Genomic DNA, 26090 nt, shown 5'->3' with positions numbered 1-26090 from the left:
TCCATCCCCATTCCCATTTTCAAATTCAAACGGCAGCTTGGGCTCGCTTCGTGCGCAAAAACTCGATCAGGTTTTCGGAGAATTGACAATCCCGCACTCGACTTGTAAATTATAAACTATTAGTAATCATACATTCGGACAACAAATTCAACAGCTAAACAAGCGTTCGGTCACAGAAACGCGATCAAAAGTCAACCAAACAAGTGATAGCCAAGCGTCTGCCGTTCTTCGTGTTAATTGTGTTTGTACAGATAGAAAAGAAGCAATCAAAATGGTGGGCACAACACTGAAAATGCGTAGCGATGAGGTGAGTTGATCCCTAGAACATTAAGATTACCGTGGCATCCGCGAAAAGGTCATGGTAAAGTCACAAACTAGCGGGCTCGTCATCAGCGAGACGCCATTGCAGCGTGGGCAAGTACAGAGGGGCAAAGAGGACGCTGCGATAGTATGAAGAGAGGGGGAAGGGAGGGGTGAAAGAGTGCCGTTTGTCATGGGCACTCATGTCGTTGTTGCAGTTGACTTGCTCACATTTTGGCGCAATTTTCTACCGGCGGTACTTGCGCCGTTAATTAGTACTCTCCACACCTTTCTTTCGCACCAAATCACAGTGGAGATAAATCGAGGATCAGTCTTGCGGTGTTTTTCCCAAAATGGCCGCCCTTGAAAAGGTGCATTTCATGATCATGTCAAACTGATCTTGGTTTAACAATTTAAAATAAGTAAAATCAGTGCTCAATAATTAAATATGTTAAAGAATAGGGTGCAAAGTGGAGATATGCTTTCAACTATATTTGTTGCACTTTTCCATTTTTTATCTACAACTAATTAAACCATATTCTATAGAACGCTTCGGAGAACTTCAAGCAAGTGCAATTGAAGAAATTGACGGTTCCTTCCATGGAGGCAACAACAAAACGCGCGGCCTTGGGCGATTTGCAGAATCGCGGCATAAGTCGTCCCATCGCAGCGAAGGATGCGGCACAGAAAGAGTAAGTGTTTGAGCCACTTCAAGTATTCCATTCGCAATCACATGTGGTTACTCCACCGAGCAGCTCCAAGGATCTCAAGCTCACAGACGCCCTGCGCAATGCCAAGGCTCGGGTGGATAGCCACTGGAAGAAACAGCCACTGGGCAGCACCAATGGCAATGGCAATGGCGCCGTTCCGCCCAAGGTCAACGAGGGGGGCGTGGCGGCGTTTTTGCGCTCGAATTCGGTGCGCAATCGCGTTCCGACCAAGACCACTGTAGAACCTACTAAAGGTAAGCTAAAGAGCGATCGGTTTAATCATCTACCATTTCCACATTTTAAATGGTTGCATCGTACTGACCAAATATCTTGAATCCCCAAAGTTACAGTTAAGTCCAGTTCTTCCGAGAACGTGAACGAGCCCACCTTAAAGCGCGAGGACAGCAATCTGTCGAAGAAGTCGCTGACCAAACTGCGTGCCGCTTTGGCCAAACCCGTGATGGGAGTTTCAGGAATTCGACGGGAACCAGTAGCTGTTTCCCGCAAAGAGGCAGAGACCAAGAAGGAACTGCCAGAAACCAAGAAGGACGCACTGGAAGTGAAAAAAGATGCGACCAGGATGCCCCTTATTAGGGGCAACAGTGCGGTCACTACGACCACATCCACGATGCCCACCACCATGTCCCTTTCCAGCAAGCGCTTGGCTGGAATCGAGGATATCGATGCCAATGACAAGGAGAACCTGGTACTGGTCTCCGAATATGTAAACGATATCTACGACTACTTGTATCAGGTGGAGCAGGACCAGCCCATTCACAAGGATCACCTGGCCGGGCAGAAGGAGGTGTCCCACAAGATGCGAGCCGTGCTGATCGATTGGATCAACGAAGTCCACCTGCAGTTCCATCTGGCTGCAGAGACCTTCCAGCTGGCGGTGGCTATCATTGATCGCTACCTGCAGGTGGTCAAGGACACCAAACGCACGTACTTGCAATTGGTGGGAGTGACAGCCCTCTTCATAGCAACCAAGTACGAGGAGCTGTTCCCGCCGGCAATCGGGGATTTCGTCTTCATCACGGACGACACCTACACTGCCCGGCAGATCCGACAGATGGAACTGCAGATCTTCAAGGCCATCGACTGTAATCTGTCGCGTCCACTGCCGATTCACTTCCTTCGACGCTACTCGAAGGCTGCTGGCGCCGAGGACGAGCACCATACGATGTCCAAGTACTTCATTGAGCTAGCTTCCGTGGACTACGAAATGGCCACTTACAGGCCATCGGAGGTGGGTTTCAATACACTATTTTATTTAGTATAGGTATCTGTAACATTTTTCGGCGCGTTTAGATTGCAGCTGCCTCACTGTTCCTGTCGCTGCACTTGCTCAACGGAAACTACCGGGCCGGTACAGGATTCAACGACCGTCACTGGACGCCCACTCTGACCTTCTACTCGCGGTACTCGGCCGCGCACTTGCGTCCGATTACCCGGCTGATCGCGAAACTGGCCCGGGACGCTTCCCAGGCCAAACTGAAGGCCATCTACAACAAGTACCAGGGCAGCAAGTTCCAGAAGATCGCGCTGAGAACGGAGCTGACCGGTGCGCTGATGGACTCTATTGTGGGCCAGAGCCAGAGGAAATAGTGCGGTCCAAGGCGGACTGGAAGACCCTGACTTACCTAGCTTAGTTTAATTTGTTTTCATTTTTAAATTTGTAGCGTATTTCATTTTCTGTTCGTTTCGTGTTCGTTAAAAAATGCGTATAGTTACCGTAGTAGTCGCATTGCCAACTATCTTTACCTGCATCACCCATCCCCCAGATATCGTAATCTGCTGGAGTCCCTTGAGCAGTTTTCGGACACTGCCAAGAGCTGGCTCCGGCATCTTTGCCCCCGGAGCACAAGTTGCTCGCGAGCCGGCCGCTGGAAGTGAGTTCCTCCGGTAAGACTAGGAACCGAACTAAACTGGAGCCCGCCAGCTCCTTCCGCTGGGTCACCATCTCAGTGGGAGCGAGCGGCGGAGCGGTGGACACCGAGAGAGAGTGGGCAACGAGTTCATTTGCTGGCCGAACACATCGGCGTTGTCTCTCCAAGAATTATATTTTATAATTGTACCCGTGAAATCATTTCATCCCCTACCTACCCCTACCACTAATTGTATTTGTCGTTAGATTTTAGTTTCGATGGGAATGAATAAATCCAAAAACTTGTGCAAAATTTTCCCACAAATCGCATAAAAAGAGACCTAGACTATTTGTAATTTATATCATGCAATTCGCACATTCATACAAAAACAACCTATGCTAGTTATATTGTTTACTTACCACTAAGCAACGATTAAAAACGTTTTAACTAACTGATGTTTCCCAAAAATGTCTCTGAACAATACATAGAAAATAAAGTTTTGTGTAATTTTATAAACAATATTCGTGTTTACCTTGCATGCAATGTGCCGCCATGTGACTTCATTAGTTTTGAAATCTTTCCGACAGCTGATGAGTGTGAGAAATATTCCACACCCCTGAAAAAACCAGACGGCCTGAAATGAACGCAGACCCTTTTTCCAAGGACCAGGGTCCTTTTGTCCTTCATTCTTATCAATCCTGAATACACAATATTTGTACAGTGATATACCTCTGTACATGCTGCACCTATGTACATACATACAAACGTATGTATAGGCGGCGACCCTGGGGAAGGTCACCTTCTCGATCGCAGGTCAGTTACTTCTCTTCCGCTTCTCCCTTTCCTTCTTCCCTTTTTCACGCTTCTCTCTCCTTTTTTGGTACCATCGTTCCATGGGCAGCGGTAATTGCCGAGCACATTGCTCGCACATGGTTGCGCGTGTGTGTGTGTGGGTGTCTATCTCACTTTTCTCTTGTACAGTAGTTACTCGATACAAAGTCAAATAGAGGTAATCATATAGTTAGGTTCCTAAAAAACATATCAGCGATTTATCAGAATCAAAGGAATACTTCAAATAGCTATCGTTAGTATCATTTAATGCAATGTATAACAAGTTTGAGTTACAACATTTGTTCGCCTTTCAGAGCGCCCACTGTACACGGCCTGCTGACTTTGCTGTGCGCCTGTTCGAAATTTAAGTTTGACGGTTTTATGACTCTCATTAATTCTTGTTTACGGTCAAATAAATGTAGTAAAAAGAAAGTCATTTTTCTCGGCACCCCCGCTGCTCCTCCCTTTTGGCATATTTTATGTTGGCTGCCAGTGGCAATCGGCGTCATAAAAACTCCATGCCGTATAAATCGGGCTTACAGTTTTTGGGTCTTGGGCCCCTCTGTTTCTTCTTCTCTTTTTGGGAAATTCTTCCTCTCGCTTCTGGCTTGCTGTTACCCAAATATGCACAGCATGAACCACTTGGAACCACCGGGCTCGAGTTCCTTTCTGAATCCTGCGCCTTGGAGCAGACAGGCAGTCGTTCAGGTAGTTCAAGGGGTGGCTAATTCGCACGGGGGTCAGAAGGTTACGGTTACGCAAAAGAACATCTGCTCGTCGTCTGGCGGATCAGCTGAGCGAAAGGACCAGGATTAGTTAGGGAAATTCATTTCGGCAAAACAGAACCTCAAGGAACCAAGCTTAAAAAACCCTATTAACAAAATATTCTCAAAGGTTCCTGGCAGGACATCTCGTTAACAGGGTATATACCTAACTAGCCAAATGGCTTAGAACATAACAATTTGTCAAGAATTCTTCAAATTATATTACCAAAATTGGGAATTAAAAAAAGAAAGCAAATGGAAATAATTCATCAAACATTAATTCCAAGCCAAGAAGAGTGAGCAAGACTCATTTAGAGTATAATTTAGTATCGTTTTTAATTCATCATCGTTTCACAATCATCCTCAGACATTATTTCGACTATTCTCGATTACAATATTTCAAATATTGATTACATATTTAAGGTAGAAGAACAACGGGGGATTATCTATCGTTTAGGAGGTTGGATGAACCGCAAGGATTTTTCGCTGAAACTCGAAAGTGCATCCGGCTGGGGCTCGCCGTCCAGTCCGTCGCCAGGGCCGGCTCTCTCTCTCCCAAGATTTTGCGGCATAATGGCACCGGACCACGGATTGAAGGCGATCCCGGTGGGATGCGCAGGAAAACATGAATGTGCAAAGGAGTTTTCTCTTGTTTTTGTTTTATAATTTCTGTTTATCTTAAGTTGTAGGTTGTTATTTGTTGTTGTTGATAGCGCGCAGGGATGGCAGCATTATTCGAGCCATCTATGATGTTAATTGCACGCATCGGCACTCCTATTCTTCGTTTGCTGCTGATGCTTAACCCTGGAAGGTGGACATGAACTTGGCAACAATGTCCTTCAGCTTGGCATCGGACGACTCCGAGATAGCACCGTCCTTGGCGATGGTGTCGAGCAGAGCCTGCTCGGAGGTCTTGATGTGCTGCAAGAACTCCTTCTCGAACTTGGTGATCTTGGCGGGATCCATCTTGTCCAGATGACCGCGCACACCGCAGTAGATGACGGCGACCTGGGAGATTTGATGAAGCATTAGAGGTTGGGTTTTACACAGAAATCGCGATATCCGCGTTGTCACTACGGATATAAGTTACTTTCTAGGTCACTTCTGACATACACACCTGATCCTCAATGGCCATGGGCACGTACTGACCCTGCTTGAGCAGCTCAGTCAGGCGCACACCACGGTTCAGCAGCTGCTGGGTGGCGGCATCCAGATCGGAACCGAACTGGGCGAAGGCAGCGACCTCACGGTACTGGGCCAACTCCAGCTTCATGGAACCGGCAACCTGCTTCATGGCCTTGGTCTGGGCAGCGGAACCCACACGGGACACGGACAGACCGACGTTGATGGCAGGGCGGATACCCTTGTAGAACAACTCGGTCTCCAAGAAGATCTGTCCATCGGTAATCGAGATGACGTTGGTTGGAATGTAGGCGGACACATCGCCAGCCTGGGTCTCGATCACGGGCAAAGCAGTCAGGGAACCACCTCCCATGGCGGGAGACATCTTGGCGGCACGCTCCAGCAGACGCGAATGCAGGTAGAACACATCACCGGGGTAGGCCTCACGACCTGGGGGACGACGCAGCAGCAGGGACATCTGACGGTAAGCCACAGCCTGCTTGGACAAATCATCGTAGATGATCAGGGCGTGCTTGCCCTTGTCGCGGAAGTACTCTCCCATGGCGCATCCGGAGTAGGGCGCCAAGTACTGCAGGGGAGCAGCGTCGGAGGCGGTGGCCGACACGATCACGGAGTAGCCCATGGCGCCGGAGTCGGTCAGACGCTTCACGATCTGGGCGACGGTGGAACGCTTCTGGCCAATGGCGACGTAGATGCAGTACAGCTTCTTCGACTCGTCCTGGGCCTCGTTGAAGCGCTTCTGGTTGATGATGGTGTCGATGGCCAGAGCGGTCTTACTACATATTAAATACAAAATTGGTTGGTTAGATATTGCTTGCTAGCAATTGAGAAATGGTGTTTCCTGGTTTGGTTATCTCTAGAATCTTACCCAGTCTGACGATCGCCAATGATCAGCTCACGCTGACCACGACCGATGGGCACCAGAGAGTCGACGGCCTTGATACCGGTCTGCATGGGCTCGCGCACGGACACACGGGGGATGATGCCGGGGGCCTTGATTCCCACACGGAAACGGTCCTTGGTGTTAATGGCGCCCTTGCCATCGATGGCATTTCCCAGGGCATCGACGACGCGACCCAGCAGCTCATCACCGACGGGCACATCCACGATGGCACCGGTACGCTTGACGATATCGCCCTGCTTGATCAGCTTATCGTTACCGAAGACCACAACACCGACGTTGTCGGGCTCCAAGTTAAGGGCCATGCCCTTCAGTCCGGAGGAGAACTCCACCATCTCATCGGCCTGGATGTTGTTCAGACCGTAGACACGGGCGATACCGTCACCGATGCTCAGCACACGGCCGGTCTCCTCCAGATCAGCCTTGGGGGCGACGCCCAGGATGCGCTCCTCCAAGATGTTGGAGATCTCGGCGCTACGCTGCGTGCTGGCCACATGGAGCTTGCGGGCAGCAAGACTGGCGGCGGGATAGGCGGCTTTGCAGGCGACCTGCAGGAGAGTAGGTTAATCGATATGATTATGCGAGATTATGTAAGGTCCGTGTCGTTGGATAACCGCAGGGTACGATCGTTCTAATACTCCTCTTCAGTACTTTCTAGCTAGTTAAAAAAAAAAACCACTGCTTACAGGGTATCTGGTTGTCGGCACTTCCCCACTTTGTATTCTTTCCACCTTCACCACTTGCTTGACAGCCGCACCTAACCTCAAACTTTTCGGGCACCGCATCTTACCCACGGCACAATTATGTAATGTCAGGACAAAAACAACGACATTGCAGCGTTCTTCGCACACTTTTACTGACAAAATAACCAAAAATTCTGTTTTGCTTGGCAAATTCTCGGTTTGCACTGATTATGTAACCCACAATTTCAGCGGCCGCCTTGCAATTCGCCGCATTGCGTAACATAAAATTCTTGTTGGAAAATGGGACAAAATCCCACCCGAATACTTGCTACGCATCCAGGAAGTCTTTATCCACAGTTCGATCGATCTTTGAAGCACCCGGATGCACTAATTTTCTGCAAAGTACCCCATCGATTCGGTTATGTATTACACTTTTTCGCCAACTCTTCGTCGGGTAAATTAATTGCTGGAATTCGGTGCGGTACCTGGTTGGCAGCCTTGGGCAGGTTACGGGCGACCGAAGACGCCAGGCGGGCGGAAAAAATCGACATTTTTAATGCTTTTTAACTGTTCGCCGCAGAAGTAATTGTACAATTCCTAAGCCAACTCCTCTCCACACTCGTAGTACTTTTCACAAGATGGTCGCTGGCCAGACGTTCGGTAAGGCAGTGCTGGGAAACGGCCGAAGTGCTGGCGATTGGGCGGTACGTGCACACTGGTCGCAAGTATGGTCACCCTCAGTGGTGGCAGCTTGCGCGACACAATACAATTTCCCAAATTTAATTAATACTCAAAACTAAATTGAAACCTAAAATGAATTTCATTATAACAGATCATTTCTCTGCTTTTCTTTTAAAATTTCCATAAAATATGTGGTCATATAATCTCGTAATACGGGCACCCTTGGTGGTGACATTAATACATTCGATGGTTGATGATTTGCTTAAACTTATAGATATCGTATTAGAAAATTTTAAACCCATTCATGTGATTCATTCACACTAATTTGATAATACCAAGGGAATTACGCCGAGTGACAATACCGAATATCGTTAAAAACTGTTGCGATAACTATATTTATATATAAACGCAGCCATAATTATGCTTCGACGAGCTATGAGCTAATTAATTAGAAGCCTAAAAGCATGCTATGGTAATTAGATGGCCAGATTACATCCCTATTTACCTTAACAGAATTACATAGTGGATTTTGGAGTAAGTGCTTATCGGAATGCGTTCGAAATATGGCCGAGTTATTAAAACGGTCTGTTCATTTTGGAGACTTTCAAGCGTTTCATTGTTGCGCAAAGAGAGCGGCGAGAAAGTCTACACGCCGTCGACAAAGAGGAAGCAAAGGAAGCTGTGCGCGCGAGCGAACGAAAGCAAAAAGGACCGTTTTACTTTTTTTTTTAGTATTAAAGTGTAAAATATCCAGCCGCTCGCTCACGCAGCTTCACTTCGTCGCTTCAGTCTGAGCTTGTGCGGTCCTGTGAACACAACGCGGCGGTGAAACGGAACGGTATAACGGTACATAACGGTACTGCGGGTGAAAGCTGGGTGCTAGGTGCCAAATGTAGGGGAAAATTGCATGTGCCATTAATGTGAGGATATTTGTGTGAGGATAAACCCACTGGATTTTCACCACCTCTCCTCCGAAAAAGTCCAGAAAGCTGCCTTCTGCGGGGCCAGAAAAGTCTTGAAATTTCTGGCCACGTGTTATCCGGTGTTCCGTTTAATTTTTCTTAATTTTCGACAACAACGTTTATTATGCAAATTATCGCAACAAAGAACTGGACATCCAGCGTCCAATCTCCAAAAAACACATAAAAAATAGGAACGAAAACTCTGAAACTGGAAGAGATACTCGGTTTTCTTTTTTTATATTTGGATGCTGCTCCTGCTGCTGCACACAGACAATGACAGAAATTTGTCATCACACACATATATATAAGAACCGCACGCACAGAGAGCGTAGAACAAAGGCAACGGGGAAAAGATAAATAAGCTTGGGAGTACGGAGTGCGAGCGGGAGAGGAAGTGTAGAAGCAGGGGGGCGAGTGCGTCCTCCGTCCCACTCACTCACGCACTTGACTGAACATTAAACTCTCTAGTTTTTTGTGAAAAGATGGAGATTTTGGACCGTTATCCTCGCCGGCAGCCGCGTATCGGCGGCATCTACGTGCTCCAGCTACACATACAGCTGTAAAATCCGCATCCGCCATTCGCCATCCGCAATTTTTGACAGCTGTCAGCGTGAAAGAACGCGTGTGTGCGTGTGTGCTGGCACAGTTATTTCCACTTGGCGGCAAGGTCAGCGCGACATGCAAATTGAAAAGCGCCGCTCGGGCAAAAACAAAGGCCATAGAATGCCCAGCACCAACAACAACGACATCGGCTACGGGAGGAAAAACAACAACAACAAGCATAATAGCAACAACAGCAACAGCAAGAACAACATCATCTAACGAAAATGTTTGAGAAATATGTCGCCACATATGTGCGCGCGTGTGAGCAAGTGAAATTAAAATTCCCGCATGCCTAATGAATTCGCCCGCTCGTCCGCCGTCCCTCTCCCACGACAACCGTTATGCGTGTGTGTGCCAGTGTGTGTGCGTGTGTGTCGCTGACTTCGGAATGACAACAAAAGCAACAACAACATTAGCAGCTACAACTAAAACAATGGCTTGCTAAGCTGTCTGAGTGAGTGAAAAAAAGAATAGAAAAAGGAGAGCCAAAGAGATAGAGAGAGAAGGAGAGCGAGAGAACGACCAAGAGAGAGAGAGAGCGAGAGAGAAAGAGAGTTAAAGAAAGGACGAAAGCAAAAGTGAAACTTGCAGCAAAGAAAGGTGAGTTAATGGTCAGCAAGGCCCAAAAAGTATTCTACAAATTGCAATTTCCGCTGGTTAATTGCATTATCAATATCTACTCGTATGTATGTACATATGTCCACACATATGTATGTATATGTACATTGTCTGTTTCATTTATTTGCCATACTTCTCATTAAAAGCAAACTATAACATTATAGCAGTGTACATATGTATTTTACTAAATGTACTTCCACAGTATCTACTTCAGATTATAATAACTTCACTGTTTGACTAAAAAAATATAAATTTGTTTGTACTTGTGATATTAAATTGAGTATTTTGGTAATTATATAACTTTGGGAAATAACCCAATTCACATAATTGCGGCAGCTCGTCTTCCCCACCTTCTATCTGCCAGCAACTGTTTTCCCATTCATCAAAACCAAAAGTTTCTAGTGCAAATCCACAAACAACGCATATTCGCATTTATGTAAATTTGCCCAAATCAAATTGCAATTGCGGCTGCAGCACAAACACACTTGCAAAAGTTTAATAATATGAATAAATGGAGAATGCTATAGCATGTTTGAGGGATGATTTAGGTTGTTCACTATCAGCATTCTGGCAAATTAATGTTGTTTGAGCTACTTCTATCTTGTTGACAAACTTAAAAATATTTTCGCCATTAACACAAACTGGTATCTAATCTGTCTTCTGTTTGATTTACCTCCGTATGTCCAATTTGCTTCCAATGACCAATTTTGTTGATATTTCTTGCTTACCCTTGGTCGATGGCAAGTTATGGTCTTATGGTTTTAGAACCCAGTGAATTCACAATATATAGAAATAAAGTCATTACCATCTGGGGTTGAGGGTCTGCCCAAAAGGAAAACCAATTAAAATTATTTGTGGCGTCAAAAGCAAATTGGCAGAGAATGCGGCGAGGCGAAATGGAATCGAAACGAAACGAACAGGACAGAGCATAACAGCACAGAAATAAAATAAAATGAAATGAAATGAAATGAAGAGATGTGAATGGGCCCTCAGCTTCCTCGTAAATAATGCGGGCATTAGAAGCCGCTGGTAGGCCCCACCACCCACTATTCGAGACCCAGAACCCATCCTCCAACCGGTTTCAGTTTTTGAGCCAACTTCTTGTTGGTCCATTGCAGCGGGGCATAAAAATGTTAATTTATGTTCGCTGCGCCTCAGTTTGCATACTTTTTTTTAATGCCACTGGTGCTCTTTTTCGTTTTGGGGAAAATTTTCGTTGAACACATAAAAAAGATTTTTGTGCTCATCGTGTTTTTTTTCGCCTCTTTTTTTTCTTAATTTTTTGTTTGCTGTTTTTGGCAGATAAACTGTTTTTGTGCTGTTGCCACTGGGGCTTTGAATGGAAACGTGACCGTGTCCCGAAAAATGCGAAACAGTTGCCAGTTGGCCAGAGTTTTTTAACATTGTGCCCGATACATATCGAGATCCAGAGCTGTATGGAGATGAATTCCAGCTGCAGCACAATTAAAAAGCTGGCATTAATGTGGAAAAAAGGATTCCGCCGACTTCATGCGATTCTCGGGGGCAAGATTGCAAGGCATGCGTGCGTGAACATTTAATTAAAGCGACTTATTAGTATGTAAATTTCCGCAAATGATTAATTTGCATATTTATGAGACTAAAATGAGCAGGATAGGGTGTGTGTCTGACAACTAAAACAAAGCCAAGAGAACAGGACAGCCCTGAACAGAACAGAACATAACGGACCAGAAGACGTCGGCAACTGTCAATAATAATCAGGCAGGATCCTGAAGGGGGAGCTAAGGCGAAATGATGGGGGTGGGATGGGAGGCGATGGGACGGGACGGGCAAAACAACGACGGCTGTAATAACAATTTCAAATTGAAATTATGAATTTAACATGACAGCCAACGATGCGCGCAAGTTTTATTGCTTTTAACTGCAGCTTAAGGAGTTTACTTACGCTGGCTAATTATGCGTAAGACGAAACGCGACAAACGTCGAGAAATGCTTCATTTCAGAGGGGAATTCTCGCTGGAGACGATGGCTTTGTTTCGCTGCCGAGAATGCCGAGGCAATTAATTCCACACCTCTAGCCCTAAAGTAGATTGTAAAATCAATAATTTGATTGGGTTGCGAAAAATGGGAACAATTAATTATGGCACTTTAGAACACCTGAACTAAAGTGCTTTCGAATTGATTTTTGTCAACTTTTTTCGCAAAGGTATCAATCATCTGTGCGGACAGTTTTAGTTTTTCACCCCGTGTACTTCGCTATTTTGTCCGCAACCTTTCCGGTGACCACTAATTAATCATAGAGCAATGGCAACGCACTTGTTCTACACTCCGCGTCGTATTCCAATTAAGTGCATTTCTTTGTTTTCACCTGGGTCTTTGCACGTGTACACTGGAAAAAGAGTTAGAATACAAGAGTTGGAATACAAAAATAACGGATATCAAACAAAGTTTCAAAATCAATTATCTGTAGACGAAAAGAACTTATGCAAATCTGCTGAATTTGTTATCGATATCGGGCGCTACTTTTTTGCAGTGTAGGAGTGTGCTGCGACGTGCTCCAATTAGCGTGGATGGCCACGTTGGAGCCTTCTCAGCATCTCCATCTCTCCCATCAGCCACTGAAAAGCAGGTTCCCAGCGCCCTGGCCCTTTCACCCAATTTGCCCACGTCTGTTCCAAAAATTGCGGACCCGTGAAATACACACACAAAAACACACACAAACAAACGAACACACACACACCTGAAAGCGTGGCCGCTTTTCGTGTCAATCAATGGCAATAAGGAAAACAGCAACAACTGTCTCTGTTTGACGCTCCTGTTGGCCTCTAATTCTTATTGGACGTCACACTCGACAGCATTTCACATTTTCCTATAGCAGTTTTTCTACCATTTTCGCACTTTAAGCCTCTTACGCAACCTTTCACTCTGTCTGTCTGCCTGTTTATGTGTGTGTGGGTGTGGGAGTGGGGTTGCCTTATTAAAATTCCCCCAACCTCATTTTCCGGTTCCTCTCCATCGGCCCCGTCATCATTCTGCGATTCTGTGAAAGTCAACAATTTTTAATTTGCCAAACAAACTGTATATAATTAATTAAAGTTTAACGTGGGCGTCACAAAAGAAAAAGTAGCCTTATAAGTGCCCAAGTGCCTCGCCACCTCCCACCCACCATCTTTCAACAATGCCCCCGTTCTGTTGTTACCCGCTTCTGCATTCTCATTTGGTTTTAATATGCAAAGTCAACAACATTCTGTGTCAGCCAAAGGGCAAAATCAACACAACTGCGCTACACAAGCCAGTTGGGGCTGGACGAACCAGAATCAGTTGACTGCCCAGTGGCCGCATTAGCCAAAGGAGACGAAACGAGGCTCCGGAGGACGGATGTCAACTGGCCAACTGACCACTCTAATGGACCATCCTCGGTGTGTGCACTCAGCGAAACAATTGCACATGGTATACACTTTTATTTGTTGCATATATGTACATAAGTTGTAGGTACATAGTATACAGCATGAAAATCCGATTGCAAGTTCATCAAGCTGCTTTGCATTGAAAATGGAAGTGTTTTTCATATATTTTTATATTTTGTATATAGTATGTAGAGTAAAATTTATTTTATTCCATGATAGTAATATTTGATACGATAGTAAGAACCTCCTCTTTATCTATTAAACTGAAAAGAAACCCATAGGATATGGTCAGTTATTATTTCTGGCAGTTTTTAACAATAACTAATAAAAAACAAGAGAGAAATTGTGCTCTGTGTGAGTGTGTGTAGATCGACTAGAAACATGTGTGAAGGAATGTGGGAAGATGCAATTGGCAAATAATAGATGTCAGCAGTAGATAACTTTCAAGTTGCGTTGACAACTGAATTTTCGCACAATACATAGATAGGTGAAAATAGGCATGAGCACAATCCTCCAGCATTCTTAACAATCTTGGTATTCGCTTTTATATAATTAACATTGGTTTTAGTTTTAATTATTATTCTTTTTGTAGCTTTTTGTAGAACTAAAGTAATTAAAAATGCTCTGAATAAGACACCATAAAGATCCTATTCTGATGTTTGAGTTGTTTAAATGGTTAAACCGAACTAAATTAAATTTAGTGAGCTTTTGAGTTATTGTGTTCGCCACTTAACTAGAAATATTGATGTTTAATCTGTTAGTTTGACCTGCAGTTGCTCGCTAGTTAAGCGCAATATTAATGCATCAGTGCCAAGACACTTCTGAGATCCTTGAGGTAGCAACTCCTTGGGAAAGCCTTGCATTTCGTTAACGCCTTTTCCTGCTCAATTGCTCTGAATTGAAAATTGAATTTACCGCAATATTTGCTTAATCTCACATTCAAACTCACTTACGAAAATGGCAAATCCAATTGCCTATGAGTGTGGCTGTATGTGGCTGTTGGGTGGTCCTGGTGGTTCTGGAGGATCTGGTGGGTGGCCATAACGTACGCGTATGCGTATGCGTTTGGTTTTGTGTTCGTGCCATTGACAGTTTGTCGTCAATCAGTTGTCGTTGTCATGGTTGTTGTTGCTGGCGAGTCCCCAGCGATGCACCCATACATACATCTACATGTGTATATGTGAGTGTGTGTAATCGCATTCATTGTATCTGTATCTTCGACTGCATTATGACAAAGACAATATGTAAATATGCGTTTAATTGGTTTGTAATTATTATTGCTGCGGCTGTTGTTCTGTCTCTGTTGATTTCGAGTGGTTGTAGGTGTGGCAACCGCCTCGATGCTGGTTTTATAATTTGGGCATTAATTGCACTTAGCTAAATACGTCCGAATTTGCCGAAAAGTTGAAATAAACATGTGTTAGACCAACACTCATGAGTACTAGAGAAAAATATGTATACATATACACATTGAATTATATATTATACTGTATATAGATGAGATGGGATGAATTGCCATTAACTGAATGGTTAATAAATAATTATGGTTTCAGAAGCTTACTTGATGAGATATATTTAATAGCAATAAACGCATCATATACTGGCTGTAACAAAAGTAATCGCTTGAAGTGCACAATTATTGTTTAAATTATTATATAATTTTAAGGAAAGCACCTCTCCGCGTTTATCGATAATTTCAGCGATAATTAATGGTACAACCATGTTCCAGTGCCAATCGCGCATACTTCTTCGAAAGCTCGTTACGCAGTTTCGGTCATTAATTTCTCCCCACGCGCTTACACATAAATTTGCAATTAAATGGCACACAGCGGCTCAGAAAGCGATGAAAATATCGTTGCCTACTTCTGCGGGCACTTATCAGCTTCGGTTTTTGGCTCAGATCTCGATTCGTTGTGCGACATTCGCCGCTTGCCGCTTGCCGTTTGCCATTTGAATTTGTTTTGCGGTCGACGTGAGGCTCGTAAAAAGCAAGAACGCATAAAATGCAAAAAGGCAAAAGCTGCGTAAAATTGAGCTCCATACGGAGGGGAAAACAAATCAAAACCACGAGCAGTTGAAAGTTTGAAACTCGGCAAACATACAGATTTGGATGGTAGATAGAGAGCGCAAAATTGTGTGACGCACCACAACTTGGGACTCTTTCGTTGGCCTCGATGCAATCACAATAAAAACCGCACGCATACGCACAATTTTCATTATAATAAAACTGCGCATAAATATCTAAATGAGCAATAAAAGTGTTTTATGTGCAATGCGACGGCGACGATTCTACGACATCGACATCTCGACACCGCCGATGATGTGGGAGAAAGGCATAAAAGCAGCAGCTGCTGGATTCAAAGTAAAAGGATATGGAAGATAGCAAAGGACCCTAGCACACACCCACACACGACTGTGATTGGCAGACGGTTGCCAGATATCGAAAAACGAGAACACAAAACTTGACCTTACTCCAACTTTGCCTCTGACACTTTTTACTCGATATGCGCTCCGTAATTTACTACAAATATTTGAATATGCATTAGGGTGGCTCTGAATTCAAAACTAAAAGGAGATTTCGATTTTTAAATGAACTCTTGACGTTGAAAGGCAATTAAGATAGTATGGTGTCTTCATTTTCTAAAATAATCATGGGAAATGTTGTGCTTACATTGTGTCGTCTGCTGGTCCACTCTTGCTCACTTATTTTCATGAAAATACCAAAAAAACAAAAAACCCACAAGTGCCGTAAAGTTTTTAAAAGCAATGACAGTCAGAGCAAACTGAAAGAGTGAGCTTGGGTATCGATGAATATACTGGGGCATTACATGTGTCTGAATTATTTAAAAGCAATTGCGTGTCCGTTGTGTGTGCGAGTGCGACACTATAATAAAAACAAAATATTAAAATGTCAGAAAATGTTTTATTTGAGCTGATAGAAATATATGTTTCTGAGTTCTCATACTCATGCCGAAAACGATAAAATGCCACTCGAATTATTAAAAGGCAAATCGACAGGCCAACGATGAAATGGATGCCAACGGGTGTCACTCCAAATTCGACATTAAAAAGTCATGTGTGAATTATTTATCTTGCACATTTAAAGATTTTAAAGAAATATTTGCACATTTGCATAAAGTGCAATGACAAACATAACGCTTTCCCATTTGCACTCCTTAAATGCTATTACTTAACGCATTCCTTTGTGAATACTTACGCCGGATGCTTCGTCAGTTAAAATTTTTGCCAACGCATAATTTCCCAGCATGCGAAGTAAATTGCCAGGCGGTTGATTAATGCATTTTATGGACAGGTGCCTTGCAGCAGCCTCAGTTGAAACAGATTACTTAATGAGTGCACGGCCGACCGGGCGTATACGCAATGTTAATGAAATTTCACCCAAGTGCGCGTGTATGCACGCTCTGGAAAAATGTTAATTTGCATTGCAATAAGAAACTTGTAAGCTCGCAAGCAAACTGCACAACAATGCCAACAAATTGAGATGTCAGGGGGTTGCAGTGGAAGCGAAGGAGCGAAGGATGTGTTCTATAAAAACAATTTGCTCTTTGTGCGGAACGAACGATGCGAGGGAAGGAGGTGGACCGGTGGACACACTGCTGCGAGGCGCGCTAAAAAAAAGTGGAGAAGAAAATGCTGGCCTGTGGCAGTCGTCATAGGCAGTGCGACCTGTCAGTTGCAGGCGGCTTGTTGTCGCAGTTGTTGTTGCCCGGCGGGCATGTAAAAATATGGCACACGTTGCGTATACGTCACATACATGTACGTAGAGGAGCGAGGAGATATATACACTGGAAATATGTGGATGCATTAATTACCACATTTAAGATATATAATTTTTACATATGTGTATTGCATTACGAGTTTGCAATTTTGTATAGACAATTATTTTATAGAGAAACCTTTAAGTAAAATCTATATAAAGCTTTTGTTGAGCATTGAATTTTTCTCAGTGCAGGCACAGCAGAGATGTGAAAAATGTTGGCAGCTCCGAGGAAAATTGAGAAACAGACGGGGGAACGAGCCTAGAGAATGAAAATGGAAAACAGGAGCAGCAGCACCAGAAGTGGAAATGTCGTGAGTGAATGAGTCTGTTTTGGGGGAGTGTGCTGTGTGTGTGTGTGCTCGTAAGCGCATGTGTGTGTATGAGTGCGTGTATGCTTAAGTGTGCATGTGTTTGCGTGTTTGCGGAGAAGCGCGGGGGCAAGGTGGGGGCGTAGGTGGGCCAACGACATGAGCCGTGACGTTAGGCTCATTTATTTATTATTTCCTCAGATTGAAGCACTATCAATAACCAAGTGCAAATAAGGCGAGAAGAAAGAACCACACACAAGCACCCACACACGCACACCGATTTTTGTGGGGAGCATCTGGCTGGGGAGCGTATTTTGGGGCTTGGTCTTATCAACTTTACAGCCTCGCTGTATGGGCTTGTTTATAGATCCATTGCCGAAAAATCGGAGAGCATCTGGATGCGCATAAATATGGATACTCACTTTACAACTTGATTGAGTTCCGTTTGCTTAAGGATCCATCTGCCGGGTTTCCCTTTAAAGTTGCCTCCTGGCTTTTATTAATTGGATTAGGTTCACACAGCACGGTATATTAAAATAAAAACGGGTTAAGTGGATTCCATACGCTGCTGCTGTATAAATATTTTTGTCTCACCATAAAAACTTTATCATTCTGAACTGCTGCCATACAATTCAAGCGGAAATAAATTGAGAATAACGCTCATTTACATTTCGTAGATCCCATCTCCGGATTTCCCGCTTTAAGCTAGGTAATTTTCAGCGCAAGCCGTTTTTTGTTATCCCAGTGAATAGTAAACTGTTTGCATAAATCAAAACTCTTTACATTTTCCCGCCCAGCCCTCGTACAGCGTTTCCCATGTGTGCCATTCATTTGGTTGTGCATTCACTTTTTGTCATATTTTTTTTTGATGGCCAGAATCATGATTTAGTGCCGCCACTAGCTGCTCTTCGGGATGGTCTGGGCTTAATGATGTCAATCGGCGCGTGCCCTAGCTTTAAACTAGGGCCGCATATTTGCCAAGTTTATCTGGGCTGGAAAAGCTGGGGCACACTCATCATAAATGTGAATGAGCTGCGAGGATGCGGGGGTCTGTGGAGCGAAAGGTAACATGGAAAAGCCATCGCAGGGCCAGGGACGCATGTTCCATGACCCATCTTCTAAAAACCAAAAAGGTTCACAAGTGCGCTGATATGCAGGGAGATGCTTGCCAAAAAATTACACGGACCATTGGTCAGCAGCAGCAACAACACAAATGGGCCACCAGCCACCAGCATGATGCCCCGCAGCAACCCTTAAACAACCTGCACAGCCCCGCCCACTCTTCCGCCCACAAACACACACTCGTATATTCAAAGAGACAAAAACAAAAAAAAACACCTTTGATGTATGTAATTTTGTTACCATTTTTTATGCCTCTCATTCCGATGTGTTGTTTCGTACACTTTTTGGCCATAATGTGGAGTGGTTATGTGTGTGCGTCAATACAACTGGGGTCAGTAAATTACAGTATGGGTTCTTCAATATACATTTGTTTAGCTTTGTTGCTTAAGGAATTTGCACATTTACTCGTAAAATGCTTTCAATGTCTTTTTTTTTTGTTTTTAAATAACTACGTTTTGGGAAAGTTCAAAAACTAATTTTAATTTCATTAGGCAAATCCTTGAAATTATAAGATGTTAATTTTTTAAAACGATTTGCACTACCACTAATATTTTGACCCCGATTGTCTGCTTGTGTGTGTGCGCGCCCCTTTGCCAGTGTGTGTGACACAGAAAGCCAGTTGTGCGAGGTGCGAAGCTGTGACGTAAGCAGAGAGCCAAAGCAGCGGAGCACTGACCATCAAATTGGGTTACCCGAAAAAAGAAACGACGGACGAGGAAAGGGGAGCATTTTTTCAGTGGCTTCTGCCGCCACAAGGGAAATGAGATTTGCGTCTCAGAGCAGCGTGTCAGTTTCAAAAGCGGAGGAAAAATAAGGTATCGCAGGCAGCGAGGTTAGCTGGGGAAATGGATATCAGACTTGCCTACATTTATAAAACGAAAAGTCTTGGCTGGTGATTGATTTCTAAGTCGGCTGGCGTTTGAAATTCATATAGGCCATAAACGCTTTAAACGACTTTTGCAATTTCAGCCAACTAATTGGCCATCAAGAGAAAAGAAAGTTGAGAACTTTGTCGCTCTGATGAAACTTTAGACTAAGATGAAGTTGTTTATTGACTTTGTGCCGCAGAACGGCGAGGAATGTGCTCCAGACTAATGGAATTACTGCAAAAATAGTCATCCACTTAAGTGTGTCGTGCAGTCATCGAATAATTATCTGGCAATGGGCAATCCTCAGCAGAAGACGACGGCCTTTGACCTTCACTCCCAAGGAGCGAGGGAGCAGCGGCTTAATTAGATCGAACCAAATTGCGAAGAGCGCACAGTGCGCTTAATAAGTATTCGTTCGGCGACAGCAGAAGCGCCGGCGATTGGCACAATTCCCACAAGCTGACAAACTCATCAAAAATTTCACAGCCACTTGGGAAGGCAGAAAAGCGCAAAATTTTTATTGTGTTTTCATTAGAGGCGCGCAAATGGTCACAGGAATGCACTTCAAACAAAGGCTGAAAGTGTTCCCTATAGTATACATAGAAAAATCGGAGTATTTAATATGTATTAGTCTTTCTAAACATACTTTTACAGGTATACTTAACCTTTTCGGCATTTTTTGTGGGTATACAGAACTATTATTTATTAGATAATTTATACTACATAAGCTTACAAGTTTGGTATAATTTCTCTGAGTGCACTGAGTGAAGCAAAACAAGCCACCGACGCCTAGGACATTTTTAAGGGGCGTGACCGGACGGTAGGCGGTGGGTAGAGTGGGTGTGGGTGTGGAAACTTTGAACAACTTTGACCAAACACCCAGACACGCGCGAGAATTGCGCCAAAGGAGCTCTCGGCCAAGAAGGACCGCGCAAAGGAACCTAATGAACAAATGAACAACGGACAGATATGTATCTGCGTTTGCATATACACGGTGTACATAGTTACGTACAGATGACCGAACGCTTCTGCTGGGGGTGGTACGAATGGGTGGGGCAGGAGAAATACTTTAATCTCAAGGGCACGTTTCCGGAAATAAATAAATAAAGCTCCACGGCAGAAAGCAAGACAAGGAGAAGAAGAAAAATCCATCGGCATAGAAACTCTTGACGTGAGCTTGAGAAAAGAAATTCTTTTAAATTTTAATGATACAAAATATTTGCACAATTCCTCGTGTGCATATATTTTCAAATATATTCCACAGACCATTTTCATCGTCTTGAATTTTTGTTTTTTTTTGTTTTGCGGTCCGTCTCTCGACTTTTAATTAATAATTTAAAAACCTCTCCCCAAAGAGGCGAATCAAAATTCATCTAGAATGGCCAAATAAAAATTAAATTTAAATTTAATTTTAATTAAATTTAATTAAAATTAAAGTAGCAAAAGTTTATTGTAAATTCGACTATATTCAGAATTCAAGCGAGTGCCATTTTCATGTTCGAGTAAAAATAATAGTAAACATAGGCGAAGTAAATGTTTGCTTGCTGCTATTTATAATTAGTTAAATGGTAAAAAAAATATGCGGAAAAAGGCTAACTCAATTTGTTAATTATACAGAATGGCAATGAAAAACTCAATTTGGCGCGAGACCCAGCAGAGTCTGTAATTAAAAAGAAAACTTTTTGTTTTCACAAGTCATCGATAAATCAAAGTGAAACAATAGCCGACCCCAGCTTTTCCTCTAATTTTGCTTATCCACAGAACCAAATCGCAGCTCGACAGCTGACGACAGCTGATTGATGATCCGCAAAATTACAAATTACACATAAATGCTATCCGAGCCTGGAATTTGGCAGATAAAAATCGTAGACCCAATTCACTTAAGGCGTTGCACCTTATTTGTTTTCGCCCAAACGAATGAAGTTGATTGATTGTGTTTCATTACAGCCATGAATAGGGCCGCAATTAAAACAGGAATCAACAATATAAATGTGGTCATAATGACAAAATTTTAACATGCGAGATTGGGATTCCTTTTTTATGACAGTGGCGTCCAAAAGATCATCAGATTCAGCTCCAATCGTGGGAAATTGAACAGCAGTTGCTACGCACATTACTTCCTACTTTCGCAGAGCAAACAGTGAAAATGCTTTTGAGGAATATCAAATTTCCGCTCCCATTGAACGCAGCAGGCGATGCCTGTCAAAACGCGGTGAAAATGGCCAGAAAAGCGTCTTTCATAGATGATAAGAATCTGGAAAGTTACTTTGTTACTTATAACCACCAAAACTCATTATCGGACATCGTATTTTGTGCGCTCAAAAGGCAAAATATCCAAGGCATGCTATAAATAATATATATTATAATGGAAATGTCTTAGTAGTCCGTCGGAATAGTTAGAATTTGTTCGCTGCACTTTAAGCACATTGCATCACATATTGTAATCGTAGGAATGTGGCTCGAATTCGTAACGCTTAAGCCGCTCGTAATACTGGCCAAAGAAAAATCCTTCCAACTGGTAGGTCTTGTAGATGCGGAAATGTGTTTCGCTCATGTACCGATTGTTGAACGCCCAAATGCAATGGTTGGGAAAGGCGAATATGTAGCTCTGCCTGCCCCTGGTGTCCATGTCACATGGCGCGTGCATCGTGTTTAGGTCCATGGGCATTTCAGGCATTTCTCCTCCTTCGCGCTTTATGTGTTCAGGTTTTCCACCTGGGGCAGCAGCACCCTCTGCCGGCGCTTCACCCTCCCCAGTTCTGGCGACTGATCCTCTCGGCTGTTTCTTTTCCAGTGATCTGGCTACTATTTCTACCGGGATCTTAGGTTTACGTGTGCTTAGCAAGACATCAAGTTAACTAGTATCGGTAGACTTACCAGGATTCCACATAAAATGAACAAAATTATTGAATATTTGGCTAACTGCATTCTGGATTTTGTGGTGTGTTGTGTAGAGATTTTGTAAGTGATGTAAGTGATTTCTAGAGCAAGGCCACCTTAAAAAGAATATTTTTTCAGTTAGCTGGGCCATTGCACTCCAATAGCATAACCCTTTTAAAACTTCTTCTATTTTTGTTGTATGAGTAAATGCTTTGAGTAAGGTACTCGCATATATGCGATGAATTTCAAAGTATGAAAATTACAAAATCCTTGGCTCAGTATCCTCCGCTGGGAAACGAGAGGAAATAACCGGACGCTGACAGCTGAAAGGATGTCGGGATATCAGAGAGGGAACGAGCAAGGACTCGTCGCATGTAAAGTGACAGCCAAGTGTCATATAATGGCCAGCGTTGATAATGACCAAGAACCGATGCCACATCGATTCACCCGGCGATTCGTGATGTACGAGCCAAGTCGGGCAGCATTTCAAGTGTGAAAATAATACGACAGCAGTAATCAAGGCGCTGATGGCAGAACTAACCTCTCACACATGCTCCCCATATTGATTTCAGGCTGAAAGGCTGCAGGAAATGGGCTAAAATATCTGGCGGAAATGTTGAACGGAGCAGGGAGGATGTTACCAGCCCAGAGGGTCGTTTGGGTAGCTGATTGTTAACACATGTCATTGGCTGATAATTGCAAGGGGTCTAAATCGAGGGAAGAGTTCAACTTCCAGCCACAACCCACGCAGAATGCATGACAATTGTTTTGTCACACATGTTTTGACATTCGGAGCGAGACAGCGATAGGGACAGGAAACTGGCACTGGTAAGGACGAAACGAGAGTGAGCCATAGCTCCTAATGGGCGATTTGGTCCAAGGATATCAGAGCACACGCTACGCAAGATAATTGCACAAGAAATAATCTTTCAGCTGCTTTTGTGCGAAAGGGTAAAGGCGGGAACTTTTTCCAATGCTCAGATAAATGTGGCCATTAAATTTAGATGATTCTAGAAATAAAATATTCAGCAATTTTTCCAAGGCGAGAATAAACCCTCTTAAAACCCGTCCAAGAGTCTTGTTACCCGCCTGTTTTGTGGTTTCTGGCTTTCGGTTAACCCGGGCCAGTCAAGGAAGGTGTTTCCCAAGCCACACACTTCAGCTGTCATTTTCCTGGCAGCGCTAAATGCCTTAACTGTTAATTTTGCATCCAATTAAGCTCGGCAATTTTCGAGGGTCCAAGAAGCGATTTCTGCTTATGACATCTCAAAAGCCACCTTATTCTCGACCACAACCCCAAAATCCTGGCATTCCTCTCGAGCAGCGCGGGCGTTTAGACTGCGAGTGGATGGATACATGGAATGCAAATATTTCCCCAGTGAATTGTGTGTACCTGCCGGAGATGCAATTCCTGTGCAAATGGGTCGCTTAATTAAAGCCAAGCACAAGGAGCCCAAGGAGCCTACTGGTTGCAGTGGGGGTCTGTCAGTCACTCAAAGGAGGCAGCGAAGGACGGCCGAAGGATTGACGATTGCCCAGGAGCACTGGTAGCTGATGAATGTGTCTGGGTGGCACTTTTGCAATGCCAAATCCAGCATAGTGCTGGCCACAAAAGTAGTGACAATTTCTGATTATTAATGCCCCTAAAGTGTTATCTAACTAACAATGATTTATGAAGAATATGTAGATCAACTCTGTCTTATTCTTCATATATCTTAATGGGTTTTTGGCAAACAATTCAGCTTAGCACATGTTCATAGATCATAACATATCGATTTTACCAATCCTATATTGGAATCGCACCAATTATGGTCGAGACGTATAATTAATTGTGATGCTATTGCATATGTATGTGTGGCCGGCGGAGCATCCTTGGTGCATATGTATATGACAAGGATGCTTTTGGCCAGGATAAGTTCTGTGTTTCGCTGGCGATAAACCACGATACCGGCCCAAGTTGCATACCGGCTTGGCAATAACTCGTCGCTGTCACCTAGCCTCCTCCTGCATCCTGCAGCCTGCATCCTGCAGCCTGCATCCTGCATTCCCATTTGTGACTACAAGCGCATTCCATCTTCGACTTTGCCAATAAAGTGAAATATCCTTCCACAATCTCTTCTTTCCCGACTGCACCCCACGTCGCCATCACATCGCTTTGTACTCCTTCGTGGCTGCTGTGCTGGCACATATTTTCGCCTGCTGTGCCAGCAAATTTGTTGCAGGACTCCAGTGCAACAAAAGCTACAGCTGCAGATACAATGAGAAAAAAGCTGTTGATTCTTAGGAATAAAATAAAATAATAAACTGTAGATTTGTAACCTGAATGAAAAGTGTCAGGCATAGCACGTCCAGTTTTTTCAGCGTGCAACAATAACTTCCTCTGAGGCTGTAGCTTTAGCTGCAGCTGAATGTGGAGTCACACACAAACCAGGCATTTCTGTTTCCTTTCTTTGCACTAAGTTGTTTTTCATTTTCATTTAGTTTTCCTTTTTTCGCTTTTTGCACGAAGCGCCGCGACCCTTTTGTTTATTTGCGCTCTGTCGAATCACAAAAACTGTAGCGCCATCCGCCATCAGTGTTGGTCTGGACCCAAATGGTTGGATAAAGATGCGAGGGGCGATCGGGCAGAACACTGGATGTGGATGTGGATGAGGATGGTGGATGGATGGTGGATGTCGATGTGAAAGTGAATGTGGGCACCTTGCACAAAGGCGATGGCAGCTGCACGAGTAACAAAATGTTTTCATGCCACAGGGTGTGCAACAGAGATGGTAAGGGTACTATTGCGGTACAAGAGTCCTGTCTATTACGTGGTTAGTATAGAAATGCGGCAATGCGGCTAATCAAAAACTTCGTATTAAAATAAATTTGATAACACTTGATTTTTATTTGCGGATTTTATCGCTATTATGATTTTGCAGTACCTCGCTAAGATAACAAGTACCTAGATATGTTGCACGGTGGAATTGCAGCTCAAAGGAGCGAAGTTGGGTGCTCCAGTGGGTGGTGGTGCCACTGGCTTACTGCTCACGTATGTGCAGTTATAAATTGCACTTCGTGCACCACGTTTGCCGGCTACAAAGATGCAGGGAAAGATCCAGTGCATCCGCAAAGAGAAGCCGGCACCGTGGATATAATCTCGCCAGCTTTTGTTAGTGCCGCTTTGGCCCAAAGCCATGAGGGTTAAAGGAGTTGCAAAAGTTACGCAAAGGGGTTGCAAGCAAAATGCTGTAATAATAGAATTACAAAAAACTTCCGAAAGCTTGGCTATAATTAAATATTTGCGCGGCCACACATTGAAACGCGAGTGAAAACAAAATTAAGCCACATTATACCCGTTTCAAAAAGGGCTAAATTCCGAATTAAATTGCTCAATTATACATTTGCGGCAACAAGGGTCGCCGGGCGATAATTGCAACAATAAAATGCACACAGCGAGGGAAAAAAAATTATAATTGATAAAAGCTTAAAGTGCAATAATAATACGCACATAAAAATAAAAGAATAACCCATTGAAATCGCCGATTGCGTGGCCATTCTGTTTTTCTGCTTTTCCGGCAGGGGAGCATCGCATGCAGCTGCATTAATTTGCATGGAAAATGCAGCAACGGGGCTGAAATAATTGCACAAAGGGGGCGGGGTTGCATCGATGGTTGCGGGATATCGATGGCCCAGACATC

General features: G+C 43.9%; 4 protein-coding genes across 9 annotated transcripts in view; 2 read left to right on the top strand and 2 right to left on the bottom strand.

Moving 5' to 3' along the window:
- The first annotated feature begins 8 nt into the window (after nt 1–8).
- On the top strand, nt 9–3394 carry LOC6615597 (G2/mitotic-specific cyclin-B). 3 transcript variants are annotated; one of them, XM_032715742.1, is made up of 5 exons: nt 9–307; nt 847–992; nt 1056–1264; nt 1361–2259; nt 2322–3394. In XM_032715742.1, exons 1-5 carry the CDS (start codon nt 272–274, stop codon nt 2616–2618), a joined length of 1587 nt encoding a protein of 528 aa, XP_032571633.1. In that variant the 5' UTR covers nt 9–271; the 3' UTR covers nt 2619–3394. The 3 variants fall into 3 exon arrangements, with proteins under 3 accessions (XP_032571633.1, XP_002039971.1, XP_032571634.1); XM_002039935.2 differs by having other exon boundaries at nt 1355–2259; XM_032715743.1 differs by lacking the exon at nt 9–307 and adding an exon at nt 428–671 and having other exon boundaries at nt 1355–2259.
- A 1389-nt stretch (nt 3395–4783) lies between these two features.
- LOC6615596 (ATP synthase subunit alpha, mitochondrial) lies at nt 4784–7875 on the bottom strand. Its single transcript, XM_002039934.2, has 4 exons — nt 7686–7875; nt 6485–7065; nt 5591–6392; nt 4784–5481 (listed from the first exon to the last, which is right to left on the bottom strand). The coding sequence occupies exons 1-4, from the start codon at nt 7749–7751 to the stop codon at nt 5272–5274; spliced, it is 1659 nt and encodes a 552-aa protein (XP_002039970.1). The 5' UTR covers nt 7752–7875; the 3' UTR covers nt 4784–5271.
- A 744-nt stretch (nt 7876–8619) lies between these two features.
- LOC6615591 (cyclic nucleotide-gated cation channel beta-3) overlaps nt 8620–26090 on the top strand; it is a 55503-nt gene continuing 38032 nt past the window's right edge. For 2 of the 3 annotated variants that reach the window (XM_032716181.1, XM_032716180.1), the window contains exon 1: nt 8625–10046. The gene's annotated coding sequence lies outside the window, so the exon portion shown is untranslated. Of the gene's footprint in view, nt 10047–26090 lie in introns of all 3 variants that reach the window. The other variant, XM_032716179.1, reaches the window with a different exon arrangement.
- On the bottom strand, nt 21873–22516 carry LOC6615595. Of its 2 annotated transcripts, none has more exons than XM_002039933.2 (2): nt 22408–22516; nt 21873–22351 (listed from the first exon to the last, which is right to left on the bottom strand). In XM_002039933.2, exons 1-2 carry the CDS (start codon nt 22456–22458, stop codon nt 21962–21964), a joined length of 441 nt encoding a protein of 146 aa, XP_002039969.1. In that variant the 5' UTR covers nt 22459–22516; the 3' UTR covers nt 21873–21961. The 2 variants fall into 2 exon arrangements, with proteins under 2 accessions (XP_002039969.1, XP_032572074.1); XM_032716183.1 differs by having other exon boundaries at nt 21873–22341; nt 22408–22475.

This window comes from Drosophila sechellia, chromosome 2R, assembly GCF_004382195.2.
Source record: "Drosophila sechellia strain sech25 chromosome 2R, ASM438219v1, whole genome shotgun sequence".
Classification (NCBI taxonomy): Eukaryota; Metazoa; Arthropoda; class Insecta; order Diptera; family Drosophilidae; genus Drosophila; species Drosophila sechellia.
This window is presented reverse-complemented; position numbering and strand designations above follow the sequence as displayed.

Coding starts and splice junctions, on each gene's coding strand:
- LOC6615595 (XM_002039933.2), bottom strand. CDS start 22,458: ATGCAGTTAGCCAAATATTCAATAATTTTGTTCATTTTATGTGGAATC. Junction 22,352..22,407: donor TCATTTTATGTGGAATCCTG/GTAAGTCTACCG, acceptor CGTAAACCTAAG/ATCCCGGTAGAAATAGTAGC.
- LOC6615596 (XM_002039934.2), bottom strand. CDS start 7,751: ATGTCGATTTTTTCCGCCCGCCTGGCGTCTTCGGTCGCCCGTAACCTG. Junction 7,066..7,685: donor TGCCCAAGGCTGCCAACCAG/GTACCGCACCGA, acceptor ACTCTCCTGCAG/GTCGCCTGCAAAGCCGCCTA. Junction 5,482..5,590: donor CCATGGCCATTGAGGATCAG/GTGTGTATGTCA, acceptor CAAATCTCCCAG/GTCGCCGTCATCTACTGCGG.
- LOC6615597 (XM_002039935.2), top strand. CDS start 272: ATGGTGGGCACAACACTGAAAATGCGTAGCGATGAG. Junction 308..846: donor TGAAAATGCGTAGCGATGAG/GTGAGTTGATCC, acceptor CATATTCTATAG/AACGCTTCGGAGAACTTCAA. Junction 2,260..2,321: donor CCACTTACAGGCCATCGGAG/GTGGGTTTCAAT, acceptor CGGCGCGTTTAG/ATTGCAGCTGCCTCACTGTT.